Consider the following 15733-nt stretch of genomic DNA (forward strand, 5'->3'; position numbering starts at 1 on the left):
GTAAGTTGGGAAAAGGTGCTCCCCTGTAGGCACCCACACACACATTCACAGTCTTCCCAAGTTTCTGCAGCCCTACTAAGCTGCCCCCCCCCTTTCTACTCACTCTCATCTGTGTATCAAAACAAAAATAAAAACAAAAACAGCAGCAGGGCAGCGTCCCCCACTGTATAAAATATTTGCTATCCTCAGCACCTGGGCCTGACAGCCCACACCACAGATTTACCTATATACATATCCGGACGCAGTGAACATCGTCTTGCTGCGCTTCTGTGAGCGGAAACCCTGAGAATCATTCCTTCCCTCACACTAAAAGAGGCAGGCAATCTTAGCAAATGATCTAGAGATCTCGTGCCTCTATCAACTGAGAAGACAAAGAGTCTAGGGCCTGGCAAATCACCATCTTTAGACTGAGGGCTATGTTCCCACTCTCCTCCAGACTTTATGGGAATTCATTGCATAAAACATGGATGGGGAAAAAAACTATTCTGATCTGTAGTCCCCAATAGTCCCCATAGCCTGGGAATCCTATATAATAGAACCACCCAACTAGCAGTCTCTGTGCCTTAGGCAGACAGCACAAAGGCACAACAAAGTGAACAGTGGGACATTTGGGCTTCCCAGCCTAATAGATCAGATATCCCGAGAGAAAGGTTGGTAACGAAAATACAAACGGTTAACTGGTGCAAGTGACTTATAGAGCCAATCATTTATTTTCACTGCCCTGGTCACAGGTGCTCCCTCTGCCCCCAATCCTGCCTCCTCTGTCCCTACTCCTGCCTGCTATGCAGAGTTCCCTAAGGTGTTCCCTTCTCCCCACACCACTCTCCCTTGCTGGGCTACCATTCCAGTTGCCTTAGAGTGCTGGAGGGTGTCATTTTTAGTTCTTTTCCTATCCAGCTGCAGGGTACAGAACAGGCAGCCCTAAGTGCTGCTTTCTGTGCAAATGTTTTTTGATTACAAATAACCTAACTAGGTTTGAAATGTTTTATAGAATAAGACAATATTCTTTTCAACAAACTTTAAAAAAAAAATGTACAGTTTTGTTTTGCTTCCACTTCCCCCCTCCCCCACCCCTGCTTGCATACCCTCCCCCCAACCACCCCTCCCCGGCAGCTCAGCCCCACCCCAACAGCCCCTGTTTTCCTTGGTTGTGTTTTGGGGGATGCTTGGCATCCCCAGAGCCTCAGCTTCATGGCTGACAGGTGAAAACAGCAGGGGCTTCACCGATACCCTTGGTAACCGTAGTAGTTCCTGTAGTATCGGTCTCTGTCCTGTTGGTGGTGGTAGTAGTAATTCTGCCACTAGAAGAGAGGGAAACCCCATCACTTAGAGCCAGAGCTGGCTGAGGATGAAGAGGCATGACATTCATCCAGCTGGTCCTTTCCCCTTCACCCTAAATCTATGCCAAGATAATACTCACATCCCGGTTGTATTGTCTGTAATAGTCTCTGTATCTGTTGTACTCATAATCTTGTCTGTAGAATCGATCATAGTCACCCCTGTATCGATCATAGAAATTACGATAGCCCTGAGGAAGGAGAAAGAAGAGTGGTGGTGATATATGGGTCTCCAGAAGCACAACCCACAGTTACCCATTATTGAACAAGACATTATTTCATCTTGATACTATAAGCAGGGTAAATTTTTTCCCCAGGTTAAATTCTTCCAGATGAACATATTAAGTGGGCAAAACCCTAAAGACCTAAGAAAACAGCCCAAACCCCTCTGCTCCCCCAAGTCAATAGGAATGGCTTCACAGCCCAGAGGGAGGAGCAGAAGGAGAGCTGCACTCACCCCTCTGTTTCCAGACTGCCCCCAGTACTGCTGCCCGTAGGCCCGGTTGTCGTAGCCTCGGCGCTGCCCGCCCACTGGAAGAGAAATGGAGAGGGCGCTCAGACAGCTGGCATGGGGTCCTGGCTCCACATCTGAGTGGAAATCAAAAAGTTGGAGCCCAAGGCAATTCTATGGGAGGAGGAGGCTTGCTCTGGCCAGGCTCACACAATGTTAAGTAAAGCACCAGCCAGGATCCTTTATTAAAAGAGTCTGAGAGGGGAGGGCAGAAGAATAGACACAAGATAACAAAGCCACCCTGCTTTTGAAGCTCCCCAACCCTACAAAATATTTTAGATGACAAAAGGATGCATGGCAGAGTTACAGACATGAATAAAAATGCCATTTACCACTCAGATTCTCAGCCCAAAAAGGGATCTGAGGTATCATGTAACCTATACCCTTCACTTACTGCACACAAAGAAAACAAAATCTAGTGGGGCAGTGGTGGTGGACACCTTTAATCCCAGCACACCAGGAGGCAGAGGCAGGCGGAGCTCTGAGTTCAAGGCCAGCCTGATCTACAAGAGCTAGTTCCAGGAAAGGTTCCAAAGCTACAGAAAAACCCTGTCTCAAAAAACCTATCCCCAGCCGGGCGGTGGTGGCGCACGCCTTTAATTCCAGCACTCGGGAGGCAGAGGCAGGCGGATCTCTGTGAGTTCCAGACCAGCCTGGTCTATAAGAGCTAGTTCCAGGACAGGCTCCAAAATCACAGAGAAACCCTGTCTCGAAAAACCAAAAAAAAAAACAAAAAACAAAAAACAAAAACAACAACAAAAAAACTATCCCCCCCCCCAACAAAACAAAACCATCTACACAGAACTCAAGGCTAGGAACTGTTGTTATTCCTGGTGTCTGAGAAATATTTAACACTAACTACCTGTTGATTTACATACAATTGTACACTCATACACACTTTTTTTTTGCCCTTTTTTTCGAGACAGCATTTCTCTGTTGCTTTGAAGCCTACCCTAGTACTAGCTCTTGTAGACCAGGCTAGCCTCGAACTCACAGAGATCTGTCTGTCTCTGCCTTCTGAGTGCAGGATTAAAGGCATGCACCATCACCGCCTGGCTTAAATACGCCCTGGGGATTTAGCTGGCAAACTAGACATTCAGAGGAAAAATTAATTCCACTAATAACTAACTTGCTTTGTAACGCTTTAAAAGGAAAGGATGGAAGAATGCATTGACTTTTTTGTCATTAAAAAAAAGCAGGGCAATTGGGTTGATTTCATAAAACACCAAGAAATCTTAAGGGGAGAATTGGCTTTCACTGCACACATCCTAAGACTGCAGTGAAGTCTGGAACCCACTTGCTCACACAGAAGCTACACAGATGAGGAAGCACAGGACTGTGTTTCAAGGAAACATATTTTTTGCCCCACAATAACTCCCTTCTGGCTGAAGGATTATAGGGAATGAATAGGAACCAAGTGCTAAAGACAAGAAGAAATAAGCTTCATTAGGAAAGTTGCTCATTGTGGATGGCTAAGTCTCCAGGACTCACCATAGCCTTGGCCTCTGCTTCGGTTCTGCCGGTTTCTCTTGTTGCGATTGTTCCTGCGGTTTGTCCGCTTCTCAGAGGGGGGCAGCAGCTTCCTGGCTTCCTCCTTGTATTTAGTAACAATGGGTTGGGCTTCTTCTTTTTCCAGCTCCCCATATGTCACCTCATCCATATAATCGCATTTCTCAGGTAGAGAGAAGTTGGCTATAAGAATAAGAGAGAAGCTTGTGGGCCTAGAAAGTATAGACAAGGTAAGAATGCATGAAAGTCTACTACAGGAAGTATACTTTAGTTTTTGGTGGCTTTGGGGATCAAATCCAAGGTTTTGCAAATGTTAATCAAGTGTTCTGTCACTGAGCTATATCCAAGGGTTTTTATTTTGATTGCTTTGTTTTTCCCATTTTTGAGACTTTCTCTGTCCCACTAGTCAGCCCCCAAATCACAACACGGAGACTTATTACTAATTATGAACTTTGGCTGATAGCTTAGGTTTGTTTTTTAGCTGCACTTTTTTTTTTTTTTTTTTGGTTTTTCGAGACAGGGTTTCTCTGTGGTTTTGGAGCCTGTCCTGGAACTAGCTCTTGTAGACCAGGCTGGTCTGGAACTCACAGAGATCCGCCTGCCTCTGCCTCCCGAGTGCTGGGATTAAAGGCGTGCGCCACCACCGCCCGGCTTTAGCTGCACTTTTAACTTAAATTACGGGCATTTCTATCAATGATCTATATGCTGCCCCATGCTTGTTTATTTACCTCATCTACATACTGTCTACACTGCCTTCCCCCTTCTGTTGTCTCTTCAGACTTCACATTTCCATAGGATCCAAATTAACTTCTGCATAACCTCAGGGGTATCTATCAGATATGTGGTGGTCATTCTCATATGATAACTGGATAAATTAAGGTTGTTTTTTTTTAATAACCTTAGGCCGCTCCTCTTCAATTTCATAATGCAATGGTATGGTAGGTTCTGCTTTAGTTCTATAGCCCAGGCTAACCTCAAGTACCTTAGCCTTTTGAGTGCTGGAATTACAGTTGAGTCAACACTCAGTTTGTTATTTATTGAGGCAGGAGCTCTCTACAAAGCCTTGGTTGTCCTGGAACTCACTTTGTAGGCCAGACTGGCTTTGAACTCGGAGATCTACCTGTCTCTGATGGGATCATGCCCAGTTTTGTTGTTAATAGTATATGTCTAAGCGAGTATGTGTTAGTGTAAGAAGGCTAGTGTAGAATGTCAGGTATTCTCTACCATACTTTACTCCTTTGTAGACATGGTCCCTCTCAAAATCTAGAGACTCACCATCCTGTTGCCACCCTGCTCAGTGGTGAGATTCAGGAGTATACAGGGTACCTGACTTGTTATGTGGGTGCTGGGATCAAAACTTCAGGCTTCATGCTATGCAGCTAAGTCTTTAAGGGCTGCACCATCTAGCTCTTGTTGGTTTTTTTACACATAGGGTCTCATGTATCCCAGGCTGGTCTGAATCTTCCTGCCTCTTGGCTTCTGAAAACTGGGATTACAATTATAGTTGTTGCTACTACACTTAGCTTCTCTTTTTATTTTACTTTTTTTCTCCTTTGAGATTGTTTTGTTACAAAGCTCAGACTGGACTTCAGCTTGCTATACAGTCTGTTCCAGTTTCAAACTAAAGATCTTGCCTTACTGTTCCAAGTGGTAGAATATAGGTCTGAACACGACAGCAAGACAAGCCTAATACTTTCAAAGTTTAACTTAGTAACACACTAAAATGTACTAGGCTCATACCAACTCATCCTTAGATAATCAAACTAACTTCTTTTTTGAGACATGGTCTCAGGTAGCACAGGCAGACCTGGAACTCCCTTATATAGTTGAGGATGACCTTGATTTTCTTGCTTTCAATCTCTTTTTTTTTGGGGGGAGGGCCCTCAAGATAGGGTTTCTCTGTATAACAGTCCTAGTTGCCCTGGAACTAGCTCTGTAGACCAGGCTGGCCTTGAACTCACAGAGATCTACCTGACTCTGCCACTGGAGTGCTGGAATTTAAAGGTGTACACCACCACCACCTGGCTGCTTCCAATCTCTTAAAATCTGAGATTAGAGTCAAGTGCCACCATGGCTTTCTTCTTTTTAAAGATGGTGCCTGTCTATATATTCCAGAATGACCTAGAACTCAAAGCAATCTTCTTGCCTTAGTCTTCTGAGTGTAAGACTTGTGGTACCATGCCTAAGGCAAATCTTTTCCCTAAATTGAATAGTATATGAAGACAAAGGGCTTTATGCCAGATAGGTTTACAAATTCTTTTTTTTTTTTTTTTGGTTTATCGAGACAGAGTTTCTCTGTAGCTTTGGAGCCTGTCCTGGAACTCCCTTTGTAGACCAGGCTGGCCTCGAACTCACAGAGATCCGCCTGGCTCTGCCTCCCGAGTGCTGGGATTAAAGGCGTGCGCCACCACTGCCCGGCTAGGTTTACAAATTCTTAAGTGATCCAAAATACATCAATGAGCTATCAAGACAGAAGGAACACAGGCTAACCTCGTAACTGAACACGTTTTGGTGTTGCTTAGATTAAAAACTTGGTCTCAGGAATTGGAAAGCTAACCCAGTAGTTAAAAGCATCTCGCTGCCCTTTGCAGAGGTCCTCGATTCAGCTCCCAGCACCCACAGAGGTGCTCACAACTGTCTTGTCTCTAACTGTAGTAGTTCAGTTTTGACCTCCAAGGGCACCATTCATATATAGGCAAAACATTCACAGAAATAAAACAAATAAACCTAAAAAAAAAAAAAAAAAAAAAAAAAAAGAACTTGGTCTCATTATGTAACCTGCCTAGTTTGTTTAGACCAGTCTGGTCACAAATTCAGAGACCCACCTGTCTCTGATCTGCTGGGATTAAAGGCATGTACCACCATGCCTGGTCAAGAAGTAACATTTTCAGAACTTCAAGATGGGACTGACGGTATAGGTGAGGGGCACTGCACTTGCCTAACATGTACAAAGGCCCTGGGTTTCAATTCTCAGTAGACCCTAACACATACACACACATGCACACTCACGTGCGCATGCTAAAAACATCATCTCTAATAACACACACGCAATGACAGCAAGGCCGGTCACTGAACAGTTAGTTATACACTATAGCCAGACACATCTATCGTTCTATGAACATCAAGTTCATAGACTGTGTCCCAGTGAGTTTTACTTCAATTATGATTCTCAGATGAATCCAGTTATCCCTATTTTATAAAACAACATTAAATTCCAAGTGCCTGAGTATTTTCTATGGGCTCGCATAATTCATTCTGTATAAATTCAGACACTCCAGCCCATAGATGTGAGAAGTGATTCCCATAGCCAGGGGTTATGAGAGTTTTCAGAGCCAGCAGCTGAGAGGGTGAGTGGGAAGCCATGAGTGAAAGGAAACATGATGAAGAATATGATCTGAGGGAACACCATAAAACAAGACCAATCAACATAGCTAACGCTGCCTTGAGATGACCGTATGCTTAGGCAAATAACAAATCAAAAAATAAAAAGGAAAACAAAACATAAAACTATTATTGTAACAGAAATCAACATATGGTAGAGACAATTTTCTGCAATTACTGTATTTTCATTTGAACGTTAACAATCATTCTTGCCATTTTTGTGGAACGTAAATATTACTTTAAAATTGTATTTATTACTGTGAAGTTTCATTTTATATGCCGATATTTTTCTACAACTAGGGAAATGATTGACAAACAGTATACACTATAAATACTTATTTAATAGGTAATTGACTCAATTCCCTTCCTTCACATCTAAGTATCTTGTTTGGATTTAAACATCATTTCTCATACTTCTTTTTAATTTTATTTGATTTTTTCAAGACAGGGTTTCTCTGTGTAACAGTCCTAAGAGTCCTGGAGCTAGTTCTTGTTGACCAGGCTGGCCTCAAACTCACAGACATCCGTCTGCCTCTGCCTCTGGAGTGCTGCGGTCTGAGGCGTGCACCACCACTGCCCAGCTCATTCTTCCATTTGAGACAGCATCATTAGCTCAGACTAGCCTCCAACTTCTTATCCTCCCTGCTTTCCATTTCCAGATGCTGAGATTATAAGCAAGCACCACCCTGATTTTTTCCTTCCAACCAAGACAAGGTCCTGTTATGTAATCCAGGCTAATCTAATTCATGATCTTCTTTCCTGACCATCTCAAGTGCTGGGATTACAAACATGTGCTAACTACTATGCCCAGACATTACCCTTTTGTATTTTAGCCACAAGTCAAGGGGTCTACTGTCAAGCACTTGCCTCCATTAAATTGTTTTTAAATTTATACTTTAGATGTAGAGAGTCACTCTTGGTACTACAAGGTTCCAGTGGGGTTGTACTAACCAGGGACAAGATTCTCTAATCTATGCAATTTTAGCCCACCTTTCATCTCCAGCATTATAGACTCAGGCACATCATCTCCCTCCACTTCTTTTCTCAACTCCAGCCTCTTCTTCCAATCTTCCTCATTAGGGACAACCACCACCACTTTCCTGGAGAAAGTCTTGAACAGCAATAACTTCCTTCGTTGGCCAGAGTTGTACACATTACACTAGCAATGGAAGTAATAACATGTTTTAAGAACAAAAATCACCACTAAACTTACAGCTGAAGCATCAGATTAGAAGTCAATACATAATTTTCTTTAATAATCACTATTATTACTATTGTTTGTAGTAATCTGGATCAAACCTAGGGCTTTGTACATGCTAGAAAACTGCTCTATCACTGTGCTATAACCCCAGTCTCCTCTGACTTTTCTTTTTCTTAGACAGGACTTCTTTGTGTTGTCCTAGCTGTCCTGGAACTAGCTCTGTAGATCAGGCTGGTCTTGAACCATAGAGATCTGCCTGACTGTGTCTCCTGAGTACTGGGATTAAATGCATGTACCACCATTGCCTGGCATCTCCTTTGATTTTTATTTGAGACTCTACTTGATAAATATTTCACACATCAGGAAAACTGAAGTTAGAGAGGTAAAAGACTTGTTCAAGATCACAAATGTAAGTAGGTCAAGATATTGACTAAATAAAAGAAATAAATAAATGAACCCAAATCTCCTTCTATTCCTCTATCATCTAGCTCATACTCTCAGGATAACAGTATGACGAGTTCCAGTACATTATGTAACTCAGCGCAGCAGACCTGAGTCTATTTCTTAATTCTTAATTCAGTCCTACGTGTGTATCCCAGTTTCACTCTTTTAAAAAGCTGAAAAATTTTATCTCTGGACCGCCTTTAAAAACAGGTTCCTCTTAAATGTTTGAATACCTGATCAAGAATGAAGTTCCTCTTTGATCGGGAAGCAATCTGGACTAGCTTACTAAGGCACTGGGAAGCTTGCTGAACTAAGAGGTCTCGGCTCTTGGGGTCCATCTCTGGCTCCTCCAGCCCTTTCATCTGATAAGTGCAAGAAGACAGGAGGAAGATAAGGGGTTACACAGCAAGTTCAAGATCCCCAAAGTCACCTGCTTTAAATGCTACATGGATAAGACCAACTCATCACACTACTAATTTCTTATAGTAATTACTTCCATTCTTAACCTATACATACTCCAGATTGTACATTTTCAGAGACTTGACAATCCAGCAGGTATGGAGCATATTTTAACACATGACAGAAAGTTACATTTTTACATGTGTAGCCCTTGTTCTCATACACTTCAAAGACACCCTCCATCCCTGACTGAGGACAGGTTATCAAAGATTCCCAGAGTCTCCAGAGCAAACATCACTGCTGATTAACCATCCCTCCCCCACCTTTCAGCAACTGACCCTCATTTGACTGAGCACAGTCTCAGCTCCCAGGACATTGTATCTTTTCTCAGGGTTTTCTTTTGCATACTTTAGTGCCCACTTGGTCTTCCCAGATCCAGGGAGTCCTACCATCAGAATCACCTGCAAATAAAAGGAAAATAGGAATGTAAAAAGAGTCATTTTTTAAAATCCAACTTTCTTTAGAAAATATTCTTATATTTTTCCTATCCAAATTTGACAGTAATTTCAGAATATACCTGAAAGGACACAGCCTTCACTATTCTAAAACACGAGGCCCATACTTCTGCAATTTGGCATACCTCACACTCCTCTATGGTCTTAGGAGGAACCGCAATCCGTACACGCTCCTCTACAGGCACAGCATGGATGAACACAAACTCTTCTGGTGGTGGGAAAAAGGGCTCTTCCTTCTGACCGAAGTTTAATTCTATGACACAATTTTTGCAAAGGACATGGGGTAGAAGGGCTCGATCTGCTAGAGATTCCTTGCTGATCCGGAATGCCACACCCAGGTCTTCTCCATTCTTGGAGAAGGAAAGTTCTACTTCTTCAGTTTCAAAATTCTACAGGGACAAAAGCACAAGAGCACTTACAGGTTGACAGAGGTTTTAAGGACAATGAAATCTTACAGCTTACTTTTTTTTTTCTTTAGTTGGGAGGATGGAGAGATGGGTCAGTGGGTAAAGGCACATGTCACACCATGTATGATGACATGACTTTGGTCCTTAGAACCCACATGGTAGGAGAAAACTGTCCTCTGACTTTCACATATACACCCTGACATGCCCCCCCCCCAATACATGTAGAAATAAGCAAATAAATACTGGGGTTACTGGACAGCTCAAATAACCAAGCAATGCATAGAATGTATAAAAGCCCGTAGTTGGAAGCACAGCTGAATCCTCTCAGCCTTTTATCTACTCTTTGCTATAAATCCACAATTTACAGGAACACTTACAGCAAAACAGCCAATGACATCATTCTCCCCAAAAGTCTGGCCAAATTCCTCAAACTGCCCATTCTCTGCCTTGAGTCCTCTTCCATCAAAACCATAAGAGAATTCATCTTCACCTAGGATAGTCAACAATCAATTATCTATCTGTAAAGTTCCCACAGAGTGAGCAATATGGTAATAAACACAGCAAGAAGTTAAAAAATAATATTACCAAGCTGTGGACAGGAAAAATCAACAGACCACCCAACTCTGAGTAGAGAAACTTCTGTGCAGCCTTCTTTCATTGGGAGATTCTGTGTTACCTGGTCAAGTCAGAAAAGGAATTCTTAGGTACTTTGAGCAATGTAGGTACAAAGTCTGAGTTACAAAGATAAGATTTGTACACAAACTGAAAAGAAAAAAAAAAAAAGAACACAGCTAAATATCAGAAAAACAATTTTCACTAAACCTAAACCAAAGACCAAATTTGTAGGTCTGGATATATAGCTCAGAAATAAAGCACCTGATATGTACATGCCCCTGAGGTTCAATCCCCAACACATAAAACAAACAAGAAAACAAAACAAAGTCATAAGGATCAATTTTGTTGCTCAGAGTTAAGGTATGTTAAGTCAGGTGCCTTCTCTGCACTAATAAAGTACTGGCTAGGCGGCCAACACACAGCTGAAATTAATAACTGACTTGAAAGAGCCCTTACCTTGGCCTCGAAGCATACTCTTCCCTTTGTTACTCCATAAGTACTCCTTGCCCCAGACCAAAGGGTAGGAAATTTTTCTGAGAAAAGTGGCTGCCCTCCATATCGGTCTTTGCTTATTTGAAAATGGAGATCTGAGGTATCTGTTAAGAAAGAAAAATATAGGGCTGGAGAGATGGCTCAGAAGTTGAAAGCACTAGCTATTTTTTCAGAGGTCCTGAGTTCAGTTCCCAGCAACCACAGCAGTGGCTCACAGCCATCTATAATGAGATCTGGAGCCCTCTCCTGGTGTGCATGCAGAACACTGTATACATAGTAAATAAATCTAAATAAAAGAAACATAACACGAAAGATATGCCCGGTTTACTACAACACTAAACACTTGATAAGTGCTGAGAGCACCATTATGCCCAATTATGAATGGATACAAAAAATGTCCAAATACTCAAGCCATCAAGTTTTACTCTCAAAAGTCAGTTCTAGATCATGCCAGAGACTAAGGCAGGAGGATCACAAGTTGGAAAATAACCTGGGATAAATAGCAAGGCCCCATTCTCAAAAAAAAAAAAAAGACAAAGCAATTCGCTTTATACATACATGTGTCCAGGTTCACAAGTGTCTGATCCTCCTCTTCATCTTTTGCTTCTTCTTCTGGAGGTGGTGGAGACTTCGAGCTATAGGTAGGAGAGGAGAGCAAATGCAATATAACCAAAGCTACTTTCGTGGAGGTGTTTGTGTGGCATTGTCCATTTTAAAGTATCAGTGAATTATCAAATTCCAGCAGACAGCTTCTTTCAGTCAATGAGAAAAGGAAATAGCTTTCATCATAGATTTATTTACTCTAAAACTTATGCCTATAAAGATCTATTCCATTTTTCAATCCACCCCTCCTTCCAGACTGTCCAATCAACGCCAGGAATACCAAAAGCAGAGCAGACATTCCCATCAAGGGAGAGTTTCCCTCACCGGCTGTGGTAAGCCTCCTCTCGGAATTCATAGTAAGCTCGGCCATGTTCATCCTTCTCATCCCGCTGTCTCTTTACCCCCCGCCGCTCACCATCTGAGCCTGCTGGTTTTGACTTTTCACTATCCTGGTCATCTCCTACAAAAGGGAGGGAAAGAAAATCAGCAGTTTTTATACTGGAGCATAGAATAAGCTCAGAACTAAGAGAATCTGAGTTAACCAATATGGGGAAACTGGGGGTATTTGTTCCTATTATAACCATATGTTTTATATCCATATGTTTTATTTCCAGTATCTTTTTATTGATTAAGATGGGGGGGGCACTGTGAACTAAATACAGTCAAGAAATAGAAAAAGTTGGGCAATTTTTCCATTCTAAATGTATCTACTTCATTCAAGCCAACCTGACAGATCTCCCCACTAACAGGATAGAAAAATATCCCTGAAGTCGTTTAAAAACCTTCACAGGTGAGTTTCTTTCAGTTCTCATCAGATTTGAATTTATAACAAGTACTTAATGACTATTTTCTAACATTTTTCAGCAGGTACATGGCACAGAAGCCTTACAATTTCTTTAAGAGACTGCCTTTTTTGCCTTAAAATGCACAACCACACTATGGCAGCTGTATTTTTTTTTCTTTTCTTTTCTTTTTTGTTTTGTTTTGTTTTTGTTTTTCGAGACAGGGTTTCTCTGTAGCTTTGGAGCCTGCCCTGGAACTAGCTCTTGTAGACCAGGCTGGCCTCGAACTCACAGAGATCCACCTGCCTTTGCCTCTCAAGTGCTGGGATTAAAGGCGTGCACCACCACCGCCCGGCAGCTGTATTTTTAACAGGAATTTGAACTGAAAGTTACCAGAGCAAATCATTAAGTCACACGTGAACCATAAATAACACTACATGGAATTTGGGGCAGGAAGGTGGTGGTGTACATTTAGTGACATTCTTTTTGTTGTTGTTGTTGCTTTCTAGACAGGGTCTCACTATGTAGCTCTGGCTGTCTTAGAACTCACAATGTAGCTGGGAGGTGGTGGCATATGCCTTTAATTCCAGCACTCGGGAGGCAGAGGTAGGTGGATCTCTACCTAAACCAGGCCAGCCTGGTCTACAAGAGCTAGTTCCAGGATAGGCGCCAAAAAATAAATAAAGAAAGAAAAAAATGAGTGAATGAAAGAAAACACTACAGAGAAACCCTGTCTCGAAAAAAACAAAACCAAAACAAACCCAAACAAAAAGATCACCTCATAGAGATCTGCCTACCTCCGCCTCCCAAGTGCTGGGACTGAAGGCGTGACACTAAGCCCGGCAGCACCACTCTTTACAAGGAGTACACAAGGGTTTTCACCTTAGGCTTTCATGTTTTGAAGGCTTAATAGTCTGACAATTCCTCTAAAGTGCTCTCTTACCCGTCAATATCTTTTATCTGCTATTTGGAATACAAACAAGTCAAGGGTTATATAATAGAGATTTTGTTCCAGAACGTTAGACACAACAACCCCCCTCCCAAAAAAAAAAAAACCTACACTCTGTATACAGTCATTGAAAAATAGATTCCAGCCGGGCGATGGTGGCGCACGCCTTTAATCCCAGCACTCGGGAGGCAGAGGCAGGTGGATCTCTGTGAGTTCGAGGCCAGCCTGGTCTACAAGAGCTAGTTCCAGGACAGGAACCAAAACCACAGAGAAACCCTGTCTCGAAAAAAAAGAAAAAAAAAAAAAAGAAAAATAGATTCCAAGTACAGGACAATAACAGCCTTAAAGAAGTGCAAAAAACAAAAAACCTCAGCCAATCCAATTGAAAGTAAGACTTGGAAGCAGCTCTCCCTCCTGACAGACACTATGGATTAGCTCTAACCATGCCAGCATTTTAAAAGAAAGGAGAAAGGTCATTAACTCCTGGGGAAAAGTCACTACACATATTCTACCACAAGGTTACTCAACTTACCCACTAGAACCCCTCAATATTCCACCTCAGGAAGTTAGGGACCTTAAAGGCCCCAGTGTGGAAGGATAAGTCTATAATATGCTCATTTACCGACTCGGAAGGAGAATTAAAATACGACAATTGGGAGAAGGGAAAAAGCTCCATTCAAGCAACTAACATGCTACTAAAAGTTACCAGCCTAAGGCTTTCTTTCTCTTTGCTAGTTAATGATTAAACCCAACCGCTCACAGAGACACTGTCTCCCACCGCTGCAGCAGGAAGGAGCAAGGTTAGCTATCCAGAGGCTCTCTCTGTGAAGCGTGTGCTCTAACATGGGTTTGACAGAGCAACATTTCACAGACTGCTCACTGGATAACGATTTTACGGTAAGAAATTGACTGTCAGCTAGGCCGAAGGTCTAAGCTTCTAACGGGTACCTGTAGTCCGCCAATTTCCCAGCAAATTTTCCGCTAAAGGCTGATCCACAGGTAGCTCGAAAGCAGTACACACACACGCACGCACGCACACCATACCACACACTTCCACTAACACTGAGGAATCGCGTTAGACAGGAACCGTGGAGCCACAACGCACCCAAACCCTCCAAAAGATGGGCAAGGGATGAAAACCCCGCTCCCTGGGGAATCCAGCACACAGCCACGGGAATCGTGCACTTTCGGGCAAGTGGAAACAAGGAATCAGATCGCGCGCTGCGGGGTGGGGTGCTGGATCGGGGACGCACCCGGCAGGTTGGAGCCTTGCTCTGCTGCAAGTTCCTCACCTTGTTCCTCTGTGGCCTTGTCACCCGGTGCCTCGGATCCCGGCGTCTCATCCCCGCTCCGTTCCTCCGGCCCGTCTTCCTCCCCCTTGCCGGTCTCATGCTCTTCACCACCGTTTACCCCACCTGACCCGGCCGTGGCCTCCGCCGGTGTGTCGGAGGATTCGGGTTCGGCCTCCATGGCTGACGCCTCCGGGGGCTCCGGAGGAGGCTGCGCGGCCTGCCCCAAAGCTTGAGCAGGAGGTGGCTCCTCGTCTTCGTCCTCAAGCAGCGCCTCCTCGTCCTCCTCCTCGTCGTCGTCGTCGTCGTCCTCCTCGTCCCCGCCCGGGCCTCCGCCCGACGCGGCCACAGGCCGAGGCTCCGCCTTGCAGGCCCCGCCGGGCCCGGCGCCACCAACGCCGGCCTCGTCCTCCAGCATCTCAGCATCCAGCGCCTCCTGAAGCCGCTGCGCCAGATCCATCTTGAGGCCGCGCGAATCCAGGCCCCGCCGCTGCAGCTCCGACCGCAGCTCGGTCACTTTCAGCCGCTTCACCTCCATCGCCGCCGCCGCCTCCTCCGCCTCCCGCCGCCTCCTCCCCTGCGAACTGTCGACCGAGCCCGACCGCGCAGGCGCCGCCGCCGCGCGCCTCCCGCGCCAGTACTGAGCCCGCGCTAGTAAGCGCACGCAGGCAGAGGCCGGGGCCGCGCTCTTCCCGCGGCGTGTTTGTGTCGCCTTCTTCTGCCCTGCCCCTTTCGGCTCACGGAGCCCAAAACAAGGCGGCGAGGAGCAGCCTCCTGGGGACTCGACTCTCGACCGCGGGCGAGTGCGCGCCCAGAACGACGGAGTTCCCTCACTTCTCCTCCCTCCCCTCACAGATCCGGGCCAATCAGCGGAGGCGTCTTAACTGCGCAGCCGCAAGGGGGCCTGCGCCGAAAAGGCTGGCTACGGCTCAAGTGCCTCGCAGCCCGGAAGCGGGAGTGCGCCTCTCTTTCCGTACTTCAGTTGGAGGCTCTGCGCAGTCGCACCAGAGCCCCGCCCACCCTGTCAATACTCTTACTTCCTGATCGCTCCCAATTGCCGAGGCACCCTAGGTCTAGCTTGATGTCCTCGCCTCCTTATTCCTTCACCGCCTCTTCTGAGAGTGATAAACGAAGACAAGCCGGAGGGCTGGCGGGTGCACAGCAGTTGTTTTTGTGGCTCGGAGGCAAAGGGCTTTCCAGTATCAAGGAAGAACGAGCAATGCCCGGGCCTCTTTCTCTGGCTTAAACTTCTACCCGGCAACAGACGCGCCAACCCCGCCTTCCGCCTCTCTGATTGGC

General features: G+C 44.7%; 1 protein-coding gene across 1 annotated transcript; it reads right to left on the reverse strand.

The window, feature by feature from the left end:
• Positions 1-1088: 1088 nt before the first annotated feature.
• On the reverse strand, positions 1089-15291 carry Hnrnpul2 (heterogeneous nuclear ribonucleoprotein U like 2). Its single transcript, XM_057778452.1, has 14 exons — positions 14438-15291; positions 11739-11874; positions 11370-11446; positions 10776-10915; positions 10290-10380; positions 10082-10194; positions 9423-9686; positions 9121-9243; positions 8617-8745; positions 7729-7897; positions 3340-3540; positions 1795-1868; positions 1421-1528; positions 1089-1301 (listed from the first exon to the last, which is right to left on the reverse strand). The coding sequence occupies exons 1-14, from the start codon at positions 14970-14972 to the stop codon at positions 1221-1223; spliced, it is 2241 nt and encodes a 746-aa protein (XP_057634435.1). The 5' UTR covers positions 14973-15291; the 3' UTR covers positions 1089-1220.
• Positions 15292-15733: the final 442 nt, after the last annotated feature.

Source organism: Chionomys nivalis, chromosome 8 (genome assembly GCF_950005125.1).
Source record: "Chionomys nivalis chromosome 8, mChiNiv1.1, whole genome shotgun sequence".
NCBI lineage: Eukaryota > Metazoa > Chordata > Mammalia > Rodentia > Cricetidae > Chionomys > Chionomys nivalis.

What these genes read in the sequence shown, in the direction of transcription:
- Hnrnpul2 (XM_057778452.1), bottom strand. Translation starts at nt 14,972, where the DNA reads ATGGAGGTGAAGCGGCTGAAAGTGACCGAGCTGCGGTCGGAGCTGCAG. An exon ending in ACTTGTGAACCTGGACACAT is followed by an intron (nt 10,916 to 11,369) that starts GTATGTATAAAG and finishes CTTTCTTAACAG; the next exon opens with ATACCTCAGATCTCCATTTT. An exon ending in AAGCAGAGGCCAAGGCTATG is followed by an intron (nt 1,869 to 3,339) that starts GTGAGTCCTGGA and finishes TTTCTCTTCCAG; the next exon opens with TGGGCGGGCAGCGCCGAGGC.